The sequence below is a fragment of the Lepus europaeus genome, chromosome 2 (assembly GCF_033115175.1).
Source record: "Lepus europaeus isolate LE1 chromosome 2, mLepTim1.pri, whole genome shotgun sequence".
Taxonomy (NCBI): Eukaryota; Metazoa; Chordata; class Mammalia; order Lagomorpha; family Leporidae; genus Lepus; species Lepus europaeus.
Genome location: NC_084828.1, coordinates 148,592,238 through 148,615,275, shown reverse-complemented (window position 1 = coordinate 148,615,275; position 23,038 = coordinate 148,592,238). Strand labels below are relative to the sequence as shown.

Sequence of the window (23,038 nt, the reverse complement as noted above, 5' to 3'; positions counted from 1 at the left end):
ATGGCCCAAGTGCTTGGGCCCCTACTCCTACATGGGAGACCCGGATAAAGCTCCTGGTTTCTGGCTCCTGGCTTCGGATCGGTGCAGCTCTGGCCATTGCAGCCATTTGGGGAGTGAACCAGTGGATGAAAGACCTCTCTCTCTCTCTCTCTTTCTCTCTCTCTGTAACTCTGCCATTTCAAATGGATTAATAACTCTTTAAAAAAAAAATGTGCTGTTTGAGATCACTCAGCTGGCACCCCGAGTTAGAGAGCCACTGTCAGTGTCAGGAAGGTCTAAGGCTAAAGCTAAAACAGTCCCAGGCATCAACCCAATGTGAAACAAGGAAAGAGACAGGTGGCCTGGTGCACACAGCAAGGGTCAGTGTGACAAGTTCATGTCTATCCTGGAACAGACAGCTTCTCAGTCTTCATTCTCTATCTCTTGCAACCATCTCCTCAAAATCTTACCTACTATAATAAATGAGCATTGAGGACTTACAGGTAAAGGTGATGGCAAAAAGAAGGTCACAGTCCCTTTAAATGTCTAATCCTAACCACACAGGTATCAGGGCTTTGCTCACACTTCCCCATACCAGAGGAAGCAGGAGCTCTCCCACAGGGCACATTCCACACCTGGTGATCACAACCTTCCTGCCACTGGGGAGTGCAACAGAGCAGGGAACAAGCTGTAGGAATCCCATTGTTCTCCTGCCACTGCGAGGAAAGCATCACGGGCAGCTCAGCCCCAAATCTTGCAAAATCTCCACATGCAGTGTGAGTCTGCATTGTTTCAGGCTATGATGGGCCCCACAGGATGGGGAAAATGGAAAGCTGAGGTCCATGAATCTGGACAGCTTCTGTGGCATCCCCAGTGAGATCCCCAGTGAAGCAGCAAGGGTGTGATTCACCCAGAACAGAAACCTATGGCCAGAGTTGATGACTGACACTGGAGAGTTGTTGGTTCATTTATTTCTTTACTATGTCATCTTTGGAAAGTGACTCTAATCCTAATGTTGAGATGTCACAGGTTCTTAGTTTTCTTCAACTGTTCTCAGTTTTCTTCAGTTCCGAAACACCTCTGTAGTTTACGTGACAGTGTAAGAAAAGGATGCCACCTTTGTCCCGGGAAAGGCCCATGGTGTTCCTTCTGGGTCTCCCAACAATTCTGGATTCCCAAAAGATTCCCTAAGAGTCTTTAAAGTCAGGTGGATCCCTTTCAGACAGCGACAGCCACAGAGCCAGTGTGGAATCATCCCTGTCCCCCCATCTAAAGGAAAGATGCAGGTGAACTGACAACAGGAAAAGAAACATGCTCTGTGGTCTTGAGCAAGAGCCCTCCTACCTCTGAGCCTCCTCAAGCTAAGGAGCTGGCGATCTAACGCCCAGCTCCAAAATAACATGCCAAACCCCGCCCCAAACTTCCTGGAAATTTTACTATTTATGAGGGTGGCTCCTCCCTCCCACTCAACCCCTTGATTAAATAGCTTCCCCTCTTAAGGCTTTTGAAGTGGAAGCAGCACCGCCGGATCTGCACCTGGACACCCTGTTCCCAGCATGAAAGCCACGCCGCTTTTAGGGGCCAGGGCAGCGAGCCCCGGCCTGGGATTCTCGCTCCTGCTTTCCTTCTGGCTAGCCCGCGGTGCGCTGGCCAAGGAGTTGAAGTTTGTGGCGCTGGTGAGTAGACTTCTCTCCCTGCTTTTCTTTCTTTTTTTTTTTTTTTCCTTAAAACTGTGTTACCATCAGGGTCTGAAAGCCGAGTGTCAGGTTTCATTTTAGCCTTGTGTGGACCAGGCTCTGTTCAAACTCAGAAAGTGAATAATCAAGTTTTACAAGTTCCTCCTAATGAAAACCTAACGTGTCCTGACAAAAGGATTGGTATCCATCTATCTCTCTCCTATATTTATTTATTTAAGCGTGGCTGATGCTATTAATTTATTGACTTACTTTATAGCTGCCTTGAATTTAGATTTCTTTTGTCTGCCACATCAGCTCTGGCTGGGTGCTGTTTACATACCTGGAGCCAACCTGGCTTCATTCAATTTCATGATCATTTGTTTGCAAACCAAAGAGAAAAGAAGGAAAATTCGGTTGTTTTCTTAATGAAGTAATTCCTTTCCAGTTTGTTTATCAGGGAACAGGAACATTAATAGCAGCCTTTGAAGCATAAAAGTGAAACTAAAACTCCGAATTTTAGGTTGATTTCCTGATTTATAGGCAAGCTGACGTTAGTAAAGTTGTTTTCCCCACCTGTGGTGTATTTGACAGGTTCTGGAAAAGGGGGATGGGAAGCTAATGCATGATATCAGGGTAAGAAAATACACTACTGGCATTATTTAAAAACAGATGAAGAAAGGGTTTACAAAGTCAGTGGGGTTTACCAGGTACCTAGGAGTCTTTGACCTCTGTCTCTGGGACTCTGTTTCTGTTTTTTTCTGTATTTCACTCTATTTCTCTCTGCCTCTAAGTCTCCTTGAGTTTCATGGTCTTTCTCCTTCTCTCTCTTCCCTGTACCTTTTATTTGAGGAAGTGAATGTGGGCTGATAAATAAGTAAATATTCTTTTCATAAGAATTTTAAGTTGTTTTATGATTTGAAGGAAGAGTATCATCTTGTACTTAAAAATTAAATTTCCTACAGAAAATATGATAATCATGTGTTTCCATAAAGAATAATTCTTTGTCCAGTACATTTTTACTAGGTCATGGATCAATGATGATAGAAAACAAGAGAGACATGTCATCAGTTTATTTACAAATGGTTTGCCAGCTGTCAGACTAATGTGCTGACATGATTGTGTACCTTGTATAAGAAACGCATGCAAGCAAGACTTGTCTGTATTCAGTGTGCATTAAATAAGTGCCAGGTGTCTAGAAATTGTACTGCATTCTTCTGTCCTTGGTACACTGCAAATCTGGGACCAGGCAGCTGGTTGAGTACAATCTTCATTGAGATGTGTAATGAACTCCCAGCTGCCAGCAGGTAGGAGAGTCACTCTGCCCTTTCTTACCCACAGCCCAGGCTAACTTCTCTGTGTGAGCTTCCTCTCCACTTCTCCACCTTGAGTAATGCACATCCAGGGGTCATAAGTTAATTCTTCCCTAAAGAAAACCACAATATGAAAGTAAAAATTCACAAACATCATACAAGGCTAATGTTAACTACGTTTCCTGCCATGTCTTTTTCTAATTAATGATAGATGACAATCAACTTAATACATCTTCCTTGAGCTTCATAGAATAACTCTAAGGACTTAAACCAAAAGATATCAGTGTCTTCTTTATATTAATTATAGAAAATATGACTAGAAGTGATTAAATCATATACTTAAGGAAATCTTTGGAAAATTATTAGAAGGACCAGAATAAAGAAAGGCACTAATATTAATGATGATGACCAGTAGTGAATTGAGTGCCTACTAGATACCAGGCATGGTTCTGAGACTTCAATCTGGATCATGTCACATATTCCATCACCACCGTGTGAGGTAGAGTTACCAGATAAAACACAGAGGAGCAGGGAATTTGAATTTCACAAAAACAATAATTGTTTAGTATAAGTATATCCTGTGTAATATTTGGGCATCCTACATTTTATTTACTAAATTTGATAAGCATTCTATGGAGGCGTGTAAAACTTATTTTCCCTATTTTATAGATGAAGAAACTGAGGCACAAGGTGGCTCAGCAGCTTGCCATGATCAAACACCTGGAGTGGTGGAGAGAATTCCAGAGGCTGTGCCTTTCATCTCTGGATGTGGTCTGCTCCTTCTGTGTGCATGGATCTTTCACATGGGACCTATCTGAGATCCCACTGTCAGGGCTGCTGTGGTAGCTTCATTCTGAATCAGCAGGCAGTTTCCTTGCTTTTCCTTGTCCAACAAAAATAAATCTTCCCGCTTCTGAAAAGGTGTTCTTGGCAGAAAGATCAGGAAACTGTCCTTGATTCCTGTTCTCCTGGCCCTCCCCACCAGAAACAGAATCACAACACAATCTTTTGAAACAGATTTCGCCACAGTGTGTCCCATGAAATGCTGATTTGATGACTTGTTAACAGATATTGCATCAGGAAAAATGGATTTGGAATGTCAAGTCAGCTTTGGGAAGAAAATGTGGGTTAAACCATGTTAAAGTGCAGGGCTCTTCAGAATCTTTAATTTGTGGCTTCCAGGAAAGGAGTCCGTGACCTTGTTCCCTAAAGTGGCGATAGCATCCACCAGCACCGATTCACCTCTTTTCCCCCAGAATGTCCTTAAAGAATTGGTATTTTTAGCATCATATATAAGAATAAGTAGGTGAGTTCCACTGTACCCATCAGCGAGCTTCAGTAATTATCACTTATGGTGAATCTTGTTCATTACTATACCTACTAATGTCCCACACACACCCACTTGGCTTTTTTTGAAGTAATCTCATGCATATTGTTCCATCCAGAATTAGGGAAATGCCATTTCAAAGCATTCTCTCTCCTCAGAGCTGGGGAAAACCACAGTTCAGGTGATCTCAGCCAGAACAATGCCATCTCATTCCACTGAGGTTTTACAAAGAAAAGGGATGAGTCACAAGGTGCACGCTCTCATGGTGCTTTCATGGTTGACTTCTTGTAGAATTCTTACTCAAGTCATAGGCTATACTTGATGGGACCCCCCTCCAAATCCTAACTAAGCTCATCAGCTGCACACAGGAGTGGCTAATTTCTGTCCTGTGATTGCACATCTCTGTTCCTCATGATCACAGAAGTGTGGGTTTCCTCACTCCTACTCCAGGCTTGTAGTCCAATCCTGTTATTAACTCCCTAATGTTCTTTTCTGGAAGAGAAGTTGAAAGCCCCACCTAGGAAAATGTTGAACTTTCTTTTTTTTTAAAAAAAGATTTATTTTATTTATTTGAAAGAGTTACAGAGAGAGGTAGAGATAGAGAGAGAGGTCTTCCATCCTCTGGTTCACTCCCTAGTTGGCTGCAACAGCCGGAGCTGCACCGATCTGAAGCCAGGAGCCAGAAACTTCCTCTGGGTCTCCCACATGGGTGCAGGGGCCCAAGGACTTGGGCCATTTTCTTCTACTTTCCCAGGCCATAGCAGAGAGCTGGATCAGAAGAGGAGCAGCCAGGACTAGAACCGGCGCCCATATGGTATGCCAGCGCTTCAGGCCAGGGCTTTAACCTGATGTGCCACAGCGGCAGCCCCTGAACTTTCCTGAAATCAAATCGCAACATCATAGATGAGGTTTGGGATCATGGACAGGTCACTTGATCCATCTTCAAATTCCCCAAACTTAATGTTTAGGATAATGATCACAGTGATGCCTCCTACTTCACAGAGTTGTCTTTAGGATCAAAGAATATGACACTCAGAGGAAAATGTGAACCATGATACACATGTAAGGTGCTGCTGGGAGCCATTCATCTAAAATGGAAGCGTTCCAACCTTTTGGATAAAATCTAAATGGCACCTAATTGTTGTTTTCTTTAATTGTGGTGAAACGTGCATAACATAAAATACATCATCTTAACCATTTTTAAGTGTGCAGTTCCATGGTGTTAAGTGCTTTCACATAATTGGGCAACACCTCCCAAATATTTGCATCTTGCAAAACTGAAACTCCTCATCCATTGAACAATAGCTCCCCATTCTCTCACAGTCTCTCCCCACTCCCTGGACTATAGCCCCTGTCAATAACCATTCTGCTTCTGTCTCTGAACTTGACTACTCTAGGACTTCATGTAAGAGGAATGATGTGGTCCTTCTGTGGCTGGCTTCTTTCACTTGGTTACCCCTTCACTATTCTTGAGCTTTTGAATTGATTATGGGCATGTGTGCAATTTGAAGGAGCAAAGAAAAAAGAAATATTACATAGCTATCACCTCTTTTAAAACCCAAGACTAAGTACTCAGCTTGTGTGTCCTTAAGTCTCCCCTACCAGTGAATTCTAACTTAATCTGCCTTGGGGGAGACACACAATGTGTGTTAAGTCTGGCTGGAGGAGGGGAGTGGCTGGAGGTGAGAATGGAAGAGGGGCTCCTACCACACTTCAGGCAAAGCATCATGATGTCCTATGTTGGATCCAAAAGCAGTAGAGTAAGAAAAGAAAGGGTGCTTTAAAAAAAATGTGAAAGCAACTGCTATATTCCTAAAGCTGTACCTATGAAATTTGTATTTATTAAATAAGAGCTTTCTTAAAATAAATGTAAAGGTAGAATCCATATTAAAGAAGAGAGAGAAACCAAAATGATCCTGAGTTTTCTCACTGGAATCCTGGGAAGACAATGATGCCATGGTGATAAGATACATAAGAGGTCTTGAAACCCTTGAAAAGGAGTGTGAGGTATAAACATCAAGGAAGTGACATGCCACAGGTTCAAGAGTCAGATGGCCTGAGTTTGCATGTCAGCTCAGTCCCTTCCTAGCTGTGTGATTTAGGAGGAATGCCTGCGTTTCCTTATCAGTAAAATGGCAGCAATAGTGCATTCTGGGTTTGTTGTGATGCTTAATTGAGTTCCTATGTAGAAAGCACAGTCATGCATACTGTAATGACGGGGCCGTGCTCTGAGAAACGCATCATTAGGCAACCTCACCACTGTGAGAACACTGGAGGGTAACTCCTGGCAATGCAGGTGCTCTGACATTGCTAGGCAACATAGTTGCAAGGGAGTGTGGTGGGCTGTGTGGTCGGTTGTGCAGACCATGACTATACTTGTAGGCCTGGCTGGCAAATGCCCTGAATACCATAACTATTATTAACATACAAATTCTACCCTAAGTTCCCCATGCGTGTGTTTTACAGCAGTCACAGAACCAGTTAATTAAAATGTCTGGTGTTTTTTCCTACTTTTCTCTTTATTCTCACAAAGATGCAGCACTTACACATCTCTTAAGTTGGATCAGCTTTCTTCCCCGTGCTGGGGCCCTGGCCCCATGAAAACTGGAGAAATATAACTTGACTATAGTGACTCCAAGTTAAACAGATCTTATGCACTGACCCACTGGGCTTCTCCACAGCTCTTGGCTGAAATAGACCACTGACACCACCCTCTAATTTGTTCTTGAACTTCTCAGGACCTATAAACCTTTTTTACTTTGATTAAAGAATTATAATTGCAGCTACTAGATAACGAACACCTACCAGGTGCCAAGCTCTCTGTGTATTTCAAATGTCCCAAATCACCCATAAGGCATTAATACTATCTTAGTATTATGTAAGAGTAATAAAAAGGGAGTTGGTGCTTATCTCTGGTGTAGTAGGTCCTGGGGACTCAAGATATAACTGTTCAGGGAGGGTGGGGGAGGGCAGAGGCAGGATTTGACACAGCGGCTAAGACGCTGCTTGGTATGCCTGCATCCCATGTCAGAGTGCCTGGGTTTGAGTCCCTGTTCCAGCTTCCTGCTAATGTACACTGGAAGGCAGCAGGCAATCGCTCGAGTATTTGGTCCCTGCCACTCATGGGGGAGACAGGGATGGAGTTCTCTACTCCTGGCTTTGGTCTTGCCCAGCTGTCTCTCATCCTCTCTCTTTCAAGTAAATGAATAATGTTTTAAAAGCAGGAACTGCTCTGGTGGCACTTCTAGAGTTTATGAAACAACGTGCCAGCTAAAACTCTCTGCTAGAAAACAAAAGCCAGGTCTCCTGCCTCAGTTCACCAACAGCTCTACAATTGCTCTCCTTCTCTCTGTGGCTCCCTAATCCCCGAGTCAAGAGCAGCCAAGCAGCCCTTGGAGTCCTGCAGGTTCTTCAACGTCAGTTGGGAGACCGTTGTGCAGCCAGTGTTGGTCCTGAGCCAGGTAGGAGGGCAGTTTGGTTTGCTGACAGAGGCTGTTGCCCAGTTTTATGGGCGTGTATCTTGTAAAACTTGCAGGGTAGGGAACTGATCAGGAAAATTGCATTTGGCAACCCAGCAGGTGGCTGCTCTGGGTGCTTGGAGATTTCAAGGTGTCCTGAATGCAAAGGGATAATGAAGTATTCCTCTTGGTCAGGGAGATGGAAGCAGAAGAGAGATGAACAGAGTGAGTGAGGTGTTTCTGGCAAGAGAGAGTGTGTTTCCCTTTGTTCAGCAGGTAGTACTCATTTGCTGTGTTTGCTGCAAACTATTGCCATAGGAAAGGACTAAATTTGAGGGTACTTCAAAAAGCTCATGGAAACTGAAATAGAAAGATGTTCATTTGGGTGGAAAAATTTTGAAATTCATAGAGTTTTTGTACAACATGCATTTTCCATGAATTTTCAAAAATCCCTGGAGGCTTGGGTTCCAAAAATTTTTTGCACTAAAATAAATTTATCTTTTAATTCTACTCTTCACAAACATTTTGTAGTACCTTTGTACATAGGGTAGCTAAGTTATATGTCCAAATAATACAACATCAAAAATAATTATAGCAAACATAATAAATCGTGTGTACAGAATGCATCCTGTGGTGATAAGGCAGTTTGAGCCCAGGACTAAGCGACTGGAAAGCCAGAGCTTTCCTGATGGATCACACAATGTAATGCACAGTTTGTACAACTCCCCTTTCCTGCGGGCCTCTTCTTCCTGGGCCCTGGACGAAGTTTTGTTAGTCTTGTCCTGCCATCCCTTGGCGAGTTCAGTATGAATACTCACACCAATTCCTCTTATGGTCAGGCAGCTTTCCTTACTCCCTCTGAAGTGCCATTCATGTAAAAGGTCTTCATTTCCACCCAAACTGTTTTACTTTTTAATTCTCTTTGCCAGTGGATTTCTGTCTCAATTCCTAAAAGAAGAGAAGGAAATCGACTTTTATTCCTGGCCACCTTTGTGCATCCAGAGAATCCTGACTCGGAGCACTCCTTCAGAAAACAGGGAGAAGAGCCAGTGTCCAGAGCCAAGGTCCCATCAGGAGTCCAAGAATCATCCCAAAGGTTCTGATGTGTCTTGAATTCCAAACCTGAAAGGAGAATGCGCTGTTTTATGAGGCTCCAGTCTGATCCAGACGCTCAGAACTTTGTTCTAAGCTCTCTGTTCTAATAGCAAAGATACACAAGAAGCAGACGGATGGGCAAGATGAGGGAATGAAAGAAAGGAGAAAAAAGGGGCACCATCATCTCATTTTCTGATACATGGGTGTGAAAATCCAAAGCCCCTGTGAAATTGGAAACTGGAAAGGAAGCCATACTGTGTCTGGAGGAACTATACGCAATCCAGTTTGACTCATTCATCTCAATGTCCTGTCTCCTTATGCTCCAGGCACCGTTTGAGAGTATACCAGGGCCCATGACAGCAGGGATTTTGCAGTCCAGGGCTTTATGGAGAGAGGAAGACCCAGATTTTTTAAAAATGTTTTTAAGAAAGAATAAGAAAATGTCCGTGATAAACAATAAAGCAAATGAGATGTGACAGAGATTGCAGGATTTACTGTATGACAGATAGTCAAGGGAGGCCCTCCTGTGGAGGTCCCGTTTCTCAGAACAGACATGGACTGAGTGGATGGGTGCGAGGAGATGCAGTAGAAGCAGGACATTCCAAGCGGATAGAACCTCAAAGGCAAAGGCCCTGAGGCTGGAGGTGCAGGAAGGCCCGTGGAGCTAGGCATGTTTAGCAAGGATGTAAGGGTCATACAGTGTGGTGGGGTGGGTTTGGTGGGCCCTTGGGAGGACTCTTAATTTTCAGTAAAGAGCAGTGGAACATGGTGTAGTGTCTGACAGTGAAGAGGGTACCCATGAAACAAGACCAGCTACACAAAAGTTGACAGTTGTCTCAGCCAGTAGTGGGCTCACAGGGTCTCATTATAAAAAAGCTCTGCTTTTGCATTTCTTTAACATTTTCTGCAAATGATACAATACAATGGGAGGACATTAGTGGGTCCTAAGCAAGCAAGTGACTTTTATTCTGATTGACATTTTGTAAAAGAGCACATCACAGGGGCAGGTGCTGTGGCATAGCAGGTGGGGCTGCCGCTAGCAGTGCAGGCATCCCAGTGGGCACCAGTTCGGGTCCTGGCAGCTCCACTTCTGATCTGGCACTCTGCTATGGCCTGGGAGGGCAATGGAGGATGGCCCAACTCCTTGGGCCCCTGCACCTGTGTGGGAGGCCTTGGGGAGGATCCTGGTTCCGGGCTTCAAATTGGCCTGGCTCCAGCCATTGCAGCCATTTGGGGAGTGAGCCAGTGGATGGAGTCTCTCTCCCCCACCCCCCACCCCCGGCTCTGCCTTTCAAATAAATAAATAAAATCTTGAAAGAAAAAATAGGAGAGAGCACATCACTGTTGTGTGTAGAAAGACTGGACGTGTCCTCAAGTCTATGCACCAGGGTGTCTACATCCAAAGCCTTGTGCCAATCTACTTAGCAGACTTGATGGAACAGGGTCCCTCACAGGGGCACTATGCCATGGTTCTTAAAAAAAGAGTGGCCTGCGTGTGATTTCAAGGGTGAAGTAAATGCAATAGGGCAGGGATTAGCAAGTGGTGAGTTAGCAGTCATGAATTCGGAGATCCGCTCGGCTTCCTCAGTCTCTTGGAGCTTCAGTTTCCTCACTTACTCGATGTAGCAGTAGTGCCGACCTGTCCTTGTGGTGGGGTTGAAGGGATGATAGCAGGGGAAAGGATTCTGCAGACCATGGAGGATTGTGCAAACCAAAGGGGTTGCAGTTATCTCCAGTACTGCCAATAATCCTAACTGCTAATAATGCACTTTTAGGTTTCCAAAAGATTCCATAGAGTGTGATTGCTGGACTGAGAACAGAGATAATGACTTTGATAGAGCAGCAGTTAAGAAAATTGCCCTATGACAGATTTTAAAATGTGCCCTGGCATACTCCAAAGGCTCCAGCTGAACTGAGAAACTCCAGTAACCCAAGGAGAGCCATCTGCACCCTTGAAGTACATACACACAAACAGCCTCAGACACACATGCACATGGTGATACCTATATATGCATATACACATATGCATGTGCATACACACACTGAACTCCAATCCCTTGAGGCAGGGGATGGTTACTGAGTATTTCTGTGGGCACCCCTTCCAAACACTTCATAGCATGCTTGAACCACTGCCTCAGAGATACTGGAAATCCACTGGAACACAGGGGAGTACAATTATTTCTGAATATGAGGGGTCTTCAGAAGTTAAGAAAAATGCATGGTATTAAAAAAAGTATGCATGGATTTTCTGAACATGATTTCACCAAAATAAACTGAACTCCATTTTCCACAAGCTTTTTCAAGTGCCTTGTGTGGGTCAGAGGGAGAAGTACCAAGTCTCATGATCATGTCTAGTGCTCTGCTCTTTTTTTTTTTTAAATTTATGTATTTATTTGAAAAGCAGAGACATAGAAGGAGAGACAGAGAGATCTTCCATCTGCTTAGTCACTCCCCAAATGGCCACAATGGTCTGGGCTGGGCCACACTGAAGCCAGGAGCCAGGAGCTTTCTTCCCAGTCTCCCATGTGGGTACAGCAGCCTAAGTCCTTGAGTCATCTGCTGCTTTCCCAGGTGTATTAGCAGGGACCTGGATTGGAAGTGGAACAGACAGGACTTGAACTGACACCCACATGGGATGCCAACTCTGCAGGCAGAGGTGTAATCTACTGTATCACAATGCCAACCCCTAGTTGTTAAAACACACCCCACCAAGTTCATTGCACTTGTCTTCTCCTTAGGCCATTTTGTCCACTAGTTGCATAACATCAGTTTTATTTTTTAAATGATGCACATGATTCATTGTGCTTTGGGGATTACTTTTCTATTAAGGTTTTGGTTTCTTCTGATGCAACACACGTATACACAGATTTCTTCCATTTGCAGAGGAAACAAGTACTTCAGGTTATGGTTATAAAGAAGCCCAGGTGCCAGATCATGTAGACTTAGCTGGCACACTGGGAGTGTGTATATGGAGAAATATCCCTCTCCTGGGTATGCTGGCATCAGGGACACTCTCTTGGATATCTGGGAAGACTGATATTGGGGACACACAGCCGGGGTCACAATCCCAGCCCTACCACTTATCTGCTGTGTGAGTTTGGGCAAATCACTTAGCTAATGTCATATTCCTCTGTGTGGAATGAAAATAATTATAGTAACTGTAGAACTGAAGAGAGGATTAAATATGTGAGAAGCAATTATCACAGTTCCCAGGACAAAAGAAGATTTATTGTTGTGGTTATATGGTGAGAAAAAGCATTGTAAATTATTTTTACCACAATGTCCCTGATCTGACTTCTCTTTGAATAACTCAGTGGCACTCAACTGGGAGTGATTTTGCCCTCTAGGGGACATTTGGCTCTTTCAGTTATCAGGACTGGGAAATGCTACTGACATTGAGTGGGAAGGGGCCAGGATTGCTGCTGTGCATCCTATAATGTGCACAAGGGCCCTCACAGCAGAGGATTATCCAGCCCCAAATGTCAAAACCTGAGGTTGAGAAACTCTGGAAACTAAGCAACGTGAAGTTTGTAATCTATTGAAACCAAATTACACCTTCAGTTATTCAGGTTTGGAAAAGTATTTTGCACAATAACTTGGTGCTAAGAAACCCAGTAAGTGTTTCCATTCTGGAAAGAGAGGCATGAATGGTTAAACTTGACAATTTCTAAACATGACCAAGTCACCCCTAGAGACAATAACTGCAGGTATGCGAGAGAAAACACAGCCATTCTTATAGCCAGGAGGAACCATGCACGACAGCAGTTCCTTACCTGACCAAAACTATCTCTGAATACCTACTGCACTGTCATCCCTCTGTCTTCTGCTGCCTGTTCTACTGAGGTTTTCATTTCTTATGGGTAGGGAACTGAGGGTTGGATTTCTTCAGATACTGAAGATACACCCCAAGTCGTAGGAGCCTGCTATCCCACTTTACCTGGAATCCCTTTTCAGATAGCTGAAGTTGGAGATTGATCCTTATTCAGTCTGTTGACTGCTTTATAAGATTTCAAATGAGTAGCTCCTTTGGCCCTCTTTTCAAAGGAACATATTAGTCAGGTAGTATATATGGCAGATATAGGTAATCTCAGACAAAGCAAGGTGTTATACAGCCTTTCTCTGTATTAAAAAAAGTTGCTGAGTGTCCAGCGTTGTGGCATGGCAGGTAAAGCCAACCCCTGCAAAGCCAACATCCCTTAAGGATGCCAGTATGTGTACTAGCTGCTCCACTTCCAATCCAGGAACCTGCTAATGCACCTAGGGAGACAGCAGAAGATGGCCCCAGTGCTTGGTCTCCTGAATCCACGTGGGAGACATGGATAAAGCTCCTGACTCAGCCTTGGCCATTGCAGCCAATTAAAAAGCAAACCAGAGTATGGAAGATTTCTGTCTCTCTTCCTCTCTCACTGTAACTCTGACTTTCAAAAAAAATAAACCTTTAACAAAAGTTACTGATATAAATGTCAAGTTCATGTCATACTCAGAGATGTGAGTATGTTATTCTTTCCTTATTTTTTGCTTACAATATAGTTTTGGCAGAAAGCATATTAGGATCAAAGTACCAAGGTTTCCAAAGTCCTGATTACTCTCTCCAATGAAAAATGTGTAATCAAAATAGCACTGAATGCTTACAGATCCAGAATCATGTTCTTAAAGTATTCAGATTAGCTTTCCTAATCTCCATGCCCATGATTCCTTCCCCAAAGTCCTAAACACAAATAAATCACTGGCTCAGAATGGTCACAAATTGAAGGTGGCATTTAAAAACCACCATTTTTATTATAGCTAAAATGTTCAATGCCATTATTACTGAAATTGTAATCAAAGGAGTAATCCTTCTCTTAGAAGTATCAGAGTCCATCTGCAATAAAAGTGACATGGTAAGCTTTCTGTTCCTTCCTGCCCTTGTACACGAACCCATCACTATGCATGTGTCTGCTGCCTTCTGAAGGCTGGCCACCTGGATTCCTACATTACCTGAGACCAGCGAAAGTGCTAGTGGTCATGAATAGCGCTCCTTTACCTGAGATTTGTCTAGAGATATTTTTTTAAAGGTTTATTTATTTTTATTTGAAAGTCAGAGTTACATAGAGAGGAGAGCCAGAGAGAGAGAGAGAGGTCATCCATCCGATGGTTCACTCCCCAATTGGCCTCAATAGCCAGAGCTGTGCCAATCCGAAGCCAGGAGCCAGGAGCCTCCTCCAGGTCTTCCACATGGATGCAGGGGCCCAAGGACTTGGGCCATCTTCTACTGCTTTCCCAGGCCATAGCAGAGAGCTGGATCGGAAGAGGAGCAACCAGGACTAGAGCTGGTGCCCATATGGGATGCTGGCACTTCAGACCAGGGCATTAACTCACTGCACCACAGCGCCGGCCCCTAGGGAGATTTTTTAAATCCTCATGTCCTAGTTGCACCCCAGACTCATTTAAAAAAAAATCAGTAGGAGTGGGACTCAGTCCTCAGATTTTTTTTTTTTTTTATTTGACAGATAGGGTTATAGACAGTGAGAGAGAGAGAGAAAGGTCTTCCTTCCGTTGGTTCACTCCCCTAATGGCCGCTACGGCCAGTGCTGCGCCGATCCGAAGCCAGGAGCCAGGTGCTTCCTCCCGGTCTCCCATGCAGGTGTAGGGACCCAAGCACCTGGGCCATCCTCCTCTGCCCTCCCGGGCCATAGCAGAGAGCTGGACTGCAAGAGGAGCAATCGGGATTAGTACCTGGTGCCCCAACAGGGACTAGAATCTGGGGTGCCGGCGCCGCAGGCGGAGGATTAGCCAAGTTAGCCATGGCGCTGGCCCAGTCCTCAGAATTTTTTTTAAGACTCCCAAAATGATTTCTGTGGGCAGTCAAGGTTGAAAACCAGCTGTTGTTTAGAAGAAAATTATTATGCTAGAGAGAAGCAAAACACAACTGAAATTTGTAACACTACCATCTCTTCTCCACTTTCAGGTATTTCGGCATGGAGATCGAAGCCCCATTGAAACCTTTCCCAATGACCCCATCAAGGAATCTTCATGGCCACAAGGATTTGGCCAACTCACTCAGGTTGGCTGGATTTACAGTTAGAAATTGTTGATGAGTCTTGAGGGGAAATGTATATAGAACCATCTGCTGGGATTTTTTTTTACCTTGTTGGCTTTGAATATGTATAAGAGATGTGCGTGGGCAACAAGAGAATATAGAGAAACTTAGAAATGCTGAAAAGAGCCAAGAAGTAAACTTAAAATCCAGCCCCTGAGTTTCTTAGGCTAAACCATGGAAAGTCAAAACATAGTTTTGTATTCAATAAGCTGAGTTGGAAAAACATGACTCTTAAAGTGCTTGTGCCAGGATTGCACTTGTCAACTGGGTATATTGGGATTAAGACTCCCTTGTAAGGGGTTAAACACAGGAAACACTACTTTCGAAAGGACACCCATAGAAAAGGTACGCTGAGGAGCAGTGGCATTCATAGTTGCTTTTCCGGAACCCCATTCCCACTCACTATAAAGAGTGGCTGTCTCTTCTCTTTGGAGTCCCCCAAGCCCAGGTGCATTGCTCTTGTCCTGACCAAAGCACTATTTAAATACATTGAGAAAATGTCACAGAACGTTTAGAATGGAATTCTCCCAAAACTAATAGGCAGAATGTGACTTGAGCACTGGAATTTTTAGAAGCTCCTTAATTGACCAGCTTAATATGCAACCGGAGTTGAAACACTGCTCTGACTAAACTATGTTTCATGGAGGAGAAATTTTAGAAAGACTATTTGAGGCCATTTTCTTTTGGGTCCCAAGTCAGAGCTCTTCCAACCTTCTTAGGATGAGAGAAGATTCACAAAATTTCAGGTTTGCTTCTTAATACCTATGGCTCTATAGAGACTTAGGTCCCTTACTATGCTTTTTTAGTAAGACCATGGGTTCTTCTGGGAGTCCCTTCCATCAGATAGATTCTCCCAGAGCAATGTTGCTGTGGTTCCTTGTGCAAATGAACCATTTCAGGATCTTGTTAAAATGCAGATTTAAATTCAGCAGACCTGAGGTTCTGCAGGGCTAATGTGCTCCCAGGTTTTTCCAATTGTACGTACATGAGCCACTGTTGAAGAACCAAGTTCTAGAGTGCCAGTGCCTGCCACTGGGCCAGGCACTTCTTATCAGCATGATGAGGAGGCATGAGCTTTCCAAATCAGCAGCTGTCAGCTGCTGGTCCACCCCTGGACTCAAGACATTACCATCAGCTGTGTTTTCATCAGAAATGTAAATTCTGTGGCCTCACCCTATGCCCATGAACCAGAAACTCTGAAAGTAAAGCCTAGACATCTGTGTTTTAATAAGCCGTTGAGGTCCTTCTGTGCACTCTACAGATTGAAAACAACTGTTCTATATAGAGATGCCCATTTCTTCAAAGTCGGCTGTAAGTTAAAACACAGACCCAAAGCACCTGCTTCTTTAACTCCTCAGGGCATTGCTCCTTTCCCACTTCATCCCTATCGTAGGTGAGACATGATGACAGTGGTGGCCAAGACCGACAAGCAAACCGGCAAGTGAGATCAAGAAGTGGTCAAGGTGACTGCATCCTTTCTAAATCCTCGAGCTCTCACAAGGCTCTGGATTAAAGATAAACTGGAATATAATGTTTCTCAAATCATGGTGATCTACTACCTGTATCTGAATCATTGGGGAGGGGAGAAGTACTTGCTAAAATGCAATTTCTGGGATCCCACTCAGGAACTGATGAGCCAGAGTCTCTGGGAGAGAGGCCAAGGAATCCGCATTTCAAGAAGCACCTCAGGGGCCGGCACTGTGGCTCAGTGGGTTAAAGCCCTGGCCTGAAGCACCGGCATCCCATATGGACACCAGTTGTAGTCCTGGCTGCTCCTCTTCCAATCCAGCTCTCTGTTATGGCCTGGGATAGCAGTAGAGGATGGCCCAGGCCCCTGCACCCCCATGGGAGGCCTGGAAGAAGTTCCTGGCTCCTGGTTTCAGATTGGTGCAGCTCCAGCCGTTGCTACCATCTGGGGAGTGAACCAGCGGATGGAAGACTTCTCTCTGTCTGTACCTCTCTCTGTTACTCTTTCAAATAAATTTTAAAAAAATTTTAAAATCTTTAAAAAAAAAAAAAGCACCTCAAATAATTGACTACTGAGCCAATGTAGTCTCTGACTTACTGCCCATCAGGAGCTTATAAAAAACAGATTCCTGAGCACCACCATTAAAGATTCTGGTTCAACAGGTCACAGGTAAAACCCAAGAATTTGCTTTCTAACATGCTCTCAAGTGATGCCAATACTGCCAATCCACAGACCATACTCTGAGTAACAGGTGCTAACTTTTTATGGACCAGGCAAAAACCAACTGTGAAGATAAAACATTATTATACCCTGATGTTAAAAGAGACCTCCACATTCATCTAGCCCCACCTCATCAGATTGTTGAAGTTCTGCTACAAAATCCCCAGCAAGTGGTCATCCCATCCTTTTGAATGTTCTTACAGACAGGATCCCATTGTTACCCACAGAGGTGAACCATTTACTTAAATGAGAGCAGTCATTGGTATCAACTAGCTAGCACCTTTTGTGTGCAAGGCTCAATCTTAAGTGCTAATAAAAATGAACAAGTTTCCTTAAGGAATGATGGCTAAAAATAACACCTCTTTTCTGGTTTCCATTTAAGTATGTGCTAGTTTTATGGAATTATTAAGCACACTGTTGTTCACCCTACACATATAATGAGGAGAGAGGAGACAACTTTTTATGATTCTATGTTTCATAAAAGTTGCTTTCAGTAACTTTTGTTTCTATTTCTTCCTATAGCTTGGTATGGAGCAGCATTATGAACTTGGAGAGCATATAAGGAAAAGATATGGAAGATTCTTGAATGAGTCCTATAATCACGAACAGGCAAGTAGTGAAACCTTGACCGTGAGGAAACAAAAACAATTCTGCATATATAAAAGCACTTATTTTACTTTCTTTTTTTTTTAAAGATTTATTTATTTGAAAGGCAGAGAAAAAGAAAGAGAAATAGATCTTCCATCCGCTGCTCACTCCCCAAATGGCCTCGACAGCCATAGCTGAAACGATCCAAAGCTAGGAGCCAGGAGCTTCTTCTGGGTCTCCCACGCGAGTACAGGGGCCCAAGGACTTGGGCTATCTTCTACTGCTTCCCTAGGCAATCACAGAGAGCTGGATCGGAAGAGGAGCAGCCGGAACTCAAACTGGCACCCATTTGGGTGTTGGCACTGCAGGTGGCAGCTTTACCGGTTATGCCACAGTGCCAGCCCTTTGCTTATTTTCTAAGGAACTTATACAAGTCAGAGATATTATTTACAAATGTACCTCTCTTTATACAATTATACTGTTCCTAAAATGTTATGAATATGAACCAGTTCAAAGATACCTATGTAACTACTTTGGCTTGGCAAGTAGCCTACACTTAATGGTCTCATTTGTCAATGCAACCATTGCCTGCTGGGTTATTTTGACCATGATATACTCATAATATTGTTCATTTCATAAAGAATATTATGATGATATTACCACATATGTGCTAATATTTTAGTGTGGGTGTCTGCTTTGTTCTCTAATACCGTGACAGCTCCACAGGAAAGCAAGTTTCCTTTAAGTTGGCTTCTGTTTTGGTTTTCCCACTCCAGGTTTATGTTCGTAGCACAGACGTTGACCGGACTTTGATGAGTGCTATGATAAATCTTGCAGCCCTGTTTCCCCCAGAGGGCCCCAGCATCTGGAATCCCAGCCTACTCTGGCAACCTATCCCAGTGCACACAGTCCCCCTGTCCGAAGATCGGGTCAGTATACTGAGAGACTAATTCTTTCTTTTAAAAAGATGCAAAAGACAATGTAAGACAAGGAGAGCCCTAGTCAATAGCAAGTAGACACTGAATTTCTCTTCAGATCGTCATACTCTTTGGTCAGCTACTCTATCGACTTTTGGCAAAATCCGCCAATGTAGACCTAGTAGCTATTTAACCCATAATCCTGAAAGATCCCAATTCAGTTACACAGGAAAGAGAATACAGGTGCTATTAGAAGAGGAAGAGAGAAACAGAACAAGGGAGATGGAAAGAGAAGCAAGCAAGATTATCTACCTATGGCTTCCAGCTATCTACTCACTAAGGTGGAAAAATCCTCTGTGAACTCAATTAAGAATAACTAGATCAGTCAGCACCAGACTACTTCCAGAGGTATGCTGAATGTTGTAGAGAAATACAGGCACTGTGAGGCCAAGTTTCTTCTCTAATTTGTAGTCTGTCTGAAGATTTGCATATGTGAGACTTGTGGAACACAGCACAAAAGAGCGGACAATGATTTCAAACCATATGTGCTGGAGGAATTGAGAGAGCAAGACCCACCTGGACATGGAGCTTCCAGAGGGCAATGATTTTTTTAAAAATATTTATTTATTTATTTGAAGGTTAGAGTTGCACAGAGAGAGAAGGAGAGGGAGACAGAGAGGTCCCCCATCCGGTAGTTCACAGCAGCTGGAGCTACGTCAATCCGAAGCCAGGAGCCAAGAACTTCTGGGTATCCCATGTGGGTGCAGAGCCCAAGGACTTGGGCCATCTTCTACTGCCTTCTTTTAGTGGAGAGCTGGATCAGAAGCGGAGCAGCTGGGACACAAACTGGTGGCCATTTGGGATGCCTGCCCTGCAGGCAGCGGCTTTCACCTGCTACACCACAGCATCAGCCCCCAGGAGGAAATCTTGAGACTGAAAGAAGGCCAGTGTGATGTTAGAAGATGGGCTGATTTTAAGCTGGAGAACCTAGGTCTGAGCCAACTACCAGGTTGGGACCCACCCAGATGACCTTGAGTAACCTCCCACCCCTCCCTCAGCTTCCTTTTCTGCTAAATGGCAATAGCAGACCCCACAGATCCTCCCTGGGATCTGTGAAAGCCAAGTTAGTTGAAGGGTGGAAAAGATGTTGTAAACAGCAAAACTCTGGACAGATATTTAGGTTATTGTTTGTGTGTGTGTGTGTGTGTGTGTTAGATTTTTTCACTTATTTATTTGGGAGGCAGAATTACAGACAGAGGAAGGGAGAGACAGAGAGAGAGGTCTTCCATCTGCTGTTCACTCCTCAACTGGCCATGATGGCCAGAGCTGGGCTGATCTGAAGCCAGGAACCAGGAGCTTCTTCCAGGTCTCCCAAGTGGGTGCAGAGGCCCAAGGAATTGGGCCATTTTCTACTCCCTTCCCAGGCCACCAGCAGGGAGCTGAATCAAAAGTGGAGCAGCTGGGACACAAACCAGTGCCCATAGGTGATGCTGGCACTGCAGGCCGAGGCTTAACCTGGCTGGGCACAGCTCCACCCCCTAGGTTATTATTCTTTTGATTTGCAACCTGATTCAGTTTGTGGGTGGGTGGGAAAATACAGTTTGAAAGGTTAAGTCACTACATCGAAGCACAGCCTTTTTTTTTTTTTTTTTTTTTTTTTTTTTTTTTTTTTTTGACAGGCAGAGTGGACAGTGAGAGAGAGAGACAGGCAGAAAGGTCTTCCTTTTGCTGTTGGTTCACCCTCCAATGGCCGCCGCGGCAGCGCGCTGATCGGATGGCAGGAGCCAGGTGCTTATCCTGGTCTCCCATGGGGTGCAGGGCCCAAGCACTTGGGCCATCCTCCACTGCCTTCCTGGGCCACAGCAGAGAGCTGGCCTGGAAGAGGGGCAACCGGGACAGAATCCGGTGCCCCGACCGGAGCTAGAATCCGGTGTGCCGGCGCCACAAGGCGGAGGATTAGCCTAGTGAGCCGCGGCGCTGGCCGAAGCACAGCCTTTTAATGAACAGCTATCTGCTTACTCCCTCAACGATATAATTTCTCCTGGAGAAAAACCTGAAAGCAATGCAGGGAAATTTGGACTGAAGGCAGTGTACATGAGTGGACCCTTCATGAATGTCTGTGCTCTTCAGCATCACACATACCGGGGAGTGGTGCTTTGAGGCATCTGCCAGACAATGGCTTGGCAGGAAGACATGCTGGGGCCTCAGAGAGTAACTGTTTACACAGTTCAGGAATGAAGAAAAGAAGCCTGAAATTCCATGGTTAAAAGTATTCGAGGAAGGAATGCAAGGTGACACCCCAAATCAGAAATGAGGATGGGCATTGTGGTACAGTGGGTTAAGCCGTGTCTGGATTCAAGTCCTGCCTCTGCTTCTGATCCAGCTTCCTGCTGATGCACACTCCGGGAGGCAGAAGAAGGCAGCTTAAGTACTTTGGTCCCTGACACCCATGTGGGAGACCCAAGTGGAGTTCCTGGCTTCTGGCTTCTGGCTTCTGGCTTCTGGCTTCTGGCTTCTGGCTTCTGGCTTCAGCCCAGCCCTGGGTATTGTAGGGTCTTTGGGGAGTGAGCCAGTGAATAGAAGATTCTCTCTCCTCTCCTCCTTCTCCTCCCCCTCATCTTCCTTCTCCTCATTCTGCCTTTCAAATAAATTAAATAAGCAAACTTTAAACAAAAATCTGAAGTGACAAGAAGGAACTTAAAAAAAATCAATCTTTTCTAAGTACCTACTAATAAGTCTAGTCCTGTTCTAGGTGTTAATGAGACAGCAGTGAGCAAGATAGCATCCTGGCTCTCATTGACTTTATATTTTATGGGGAATGGATAATAAAGAGATAAATAAATAAAGTGATTTTAGAGGATGTTGACTTCCTTGAAGGAAATAAAGCAAGTTAATATGATAGTGACAGGCATGATGGCTGAAGAGCAGGTCTGGGGGTTAGTGGTGGGGGTACTCCAGGCTGGGACCTGAAGATCGTGTGTAAGGGGCAGAGAACAAGAATGCCCTCGGTGCTGCTGGGGAGGGTTGGGTGCAGGTTCAATGGCAGGAGAAGACACCAAGATTTCTCAGGGTCACATCATGTAAGCTGTGGAACCTCTCAGAGGCCACACTAGTGAGTTTAGATTTTACTCCAAGAAAAATGGAAAAACAATGATGATTGTGAACCACCAACTGACATGTTCTTCCTGATGCTTTAAAAAAGGTTAGTGTTTTAAAAATAAAGATGGGGGACCAGCACTGTGGTATAGTGGGTAGGCTGCCACTTGCAGTGCCAACATCCCTTATGGGCACCAGTACGAGTCCCAGCTGCTCCATTTCCAGTCTGGCTCTGTGCTAATGTGCCTGGGAAAGCAGCAAAAGATGGCCCAAGTGCCTGGGGCCCTGCAGCCATGGGGGAAATCCAGAAGAAGCTCCTGGCTCCTGGCTTCGGATCAGCCCAGCTCCAGCAATTACAGCCATTTGAGGAGTGGACCCATAGATGGAAGATCTCTCTGCCTCTGTCTCTGCCTCTGCCTTTCTGTAACTCTGCCTTTAAATAAATAAATAAATAAATAAATAAATAAATAAATAAATCAAACAAACTTTAAATAAATAAAAGATAGAAAAGATTAGTGTAGCTGCTGTGTAGAGAGTGAGCTGTGAAGGCAGAAAGAGTAGACCAATATTGAACAGATAGGCGCTCTCACAGTAGTTGACACAGAGGTTATGATGGCTTGGCAGGGAGGGGACAAGCAGGATGCAGAATATCTGGATACTTAGAAAGCAAACACAAGAAAGAGATTGCCCTGCTTAGCAGGTTGATAAATTTAGCCGCTGGCGAAAGTAGAGAATTGGCTAAAAATGAAGAAGTTGAGTTCAGCTGTGTAAATGTTACATTTGGGGAAGAAAAGAAACTTCCACATAGTGATGTCCACCAAGGGCTGGAAATGCAGCGCAGATAGAAAGTAAGAGCAGCAAAATCAACTTGGGATCACAGCAAAACTACAAGAGATGGTCAAATATAAACTTGTTTTATGGTGATCACTTTGTCCTCATATTAAGTTGTAGGCTTGTTTCCCATTTTTTTACGTATTTATTATTTTATATTTGAAAGGCAGAGAGAAAGAGATCTTCCATTTGCTAGTTCACTCTCCAGAGAGAAACAATGGCTGGAGCTAGGTCAGGAACCAGGAACTCATTGGATTCTCCCACATGGGTGGCAAGCCCCAGCTGATTGAGTCATTACCTTTTCCTCTCAGGGCTTGAGCAGGCAAAGCCAGGAGCCAGGAACTCCATCTGGGTTTCCCATGTGGCGGCAGGGCCCAAATACTTGAGCCATCATACACTGCCTCCTGGGGTGCACATTAGCAGGAAGCTGGATTGGAAGCAGAGGTGGAACTCAATCCCAGACAGTGCCATATGGAATATAGGTATCCCCAGCA

At 44.4% G+C, this 23,038-nt stretch overlaps 1 protein-coding gene across 2 annotated transcripts in view; it reads left to right on the top strand.

Annotated features, from left to right (window-relative positions):
• Positions 1 to 1,535: 1,535 nt before the first annotated feature.
• ACP3 (acid phosphatase 3) overlaps positions 1,536 to 23,038 on the top strand; it is a 42,340-nt gene continuing 20,837 nt past the window's right edge. For both annotated transcript variants that reach the window (XM_062179015.1, XM_062179008.1), the window contains exons 1-4: positions 1,536 to 1,655; positions 14,793 to 14,888; positions 17,635 to 17,721; positions 18,477 to 18,629. In XM_062179015.1, the coding sequence (XP_062034999.1) occupies positions 1,536 to 1,655; positions 14,793 to 14,888; positions 17,635 to 17,721; positions 18,477 to 18,629 (456 nt within the window). The remainder of the gene's footprint in view (positions 1,656 to 14,792; positions 14,889 to 17,634; positions 17,722 to 18,476; positions 18,630 to 23,038) is intronic.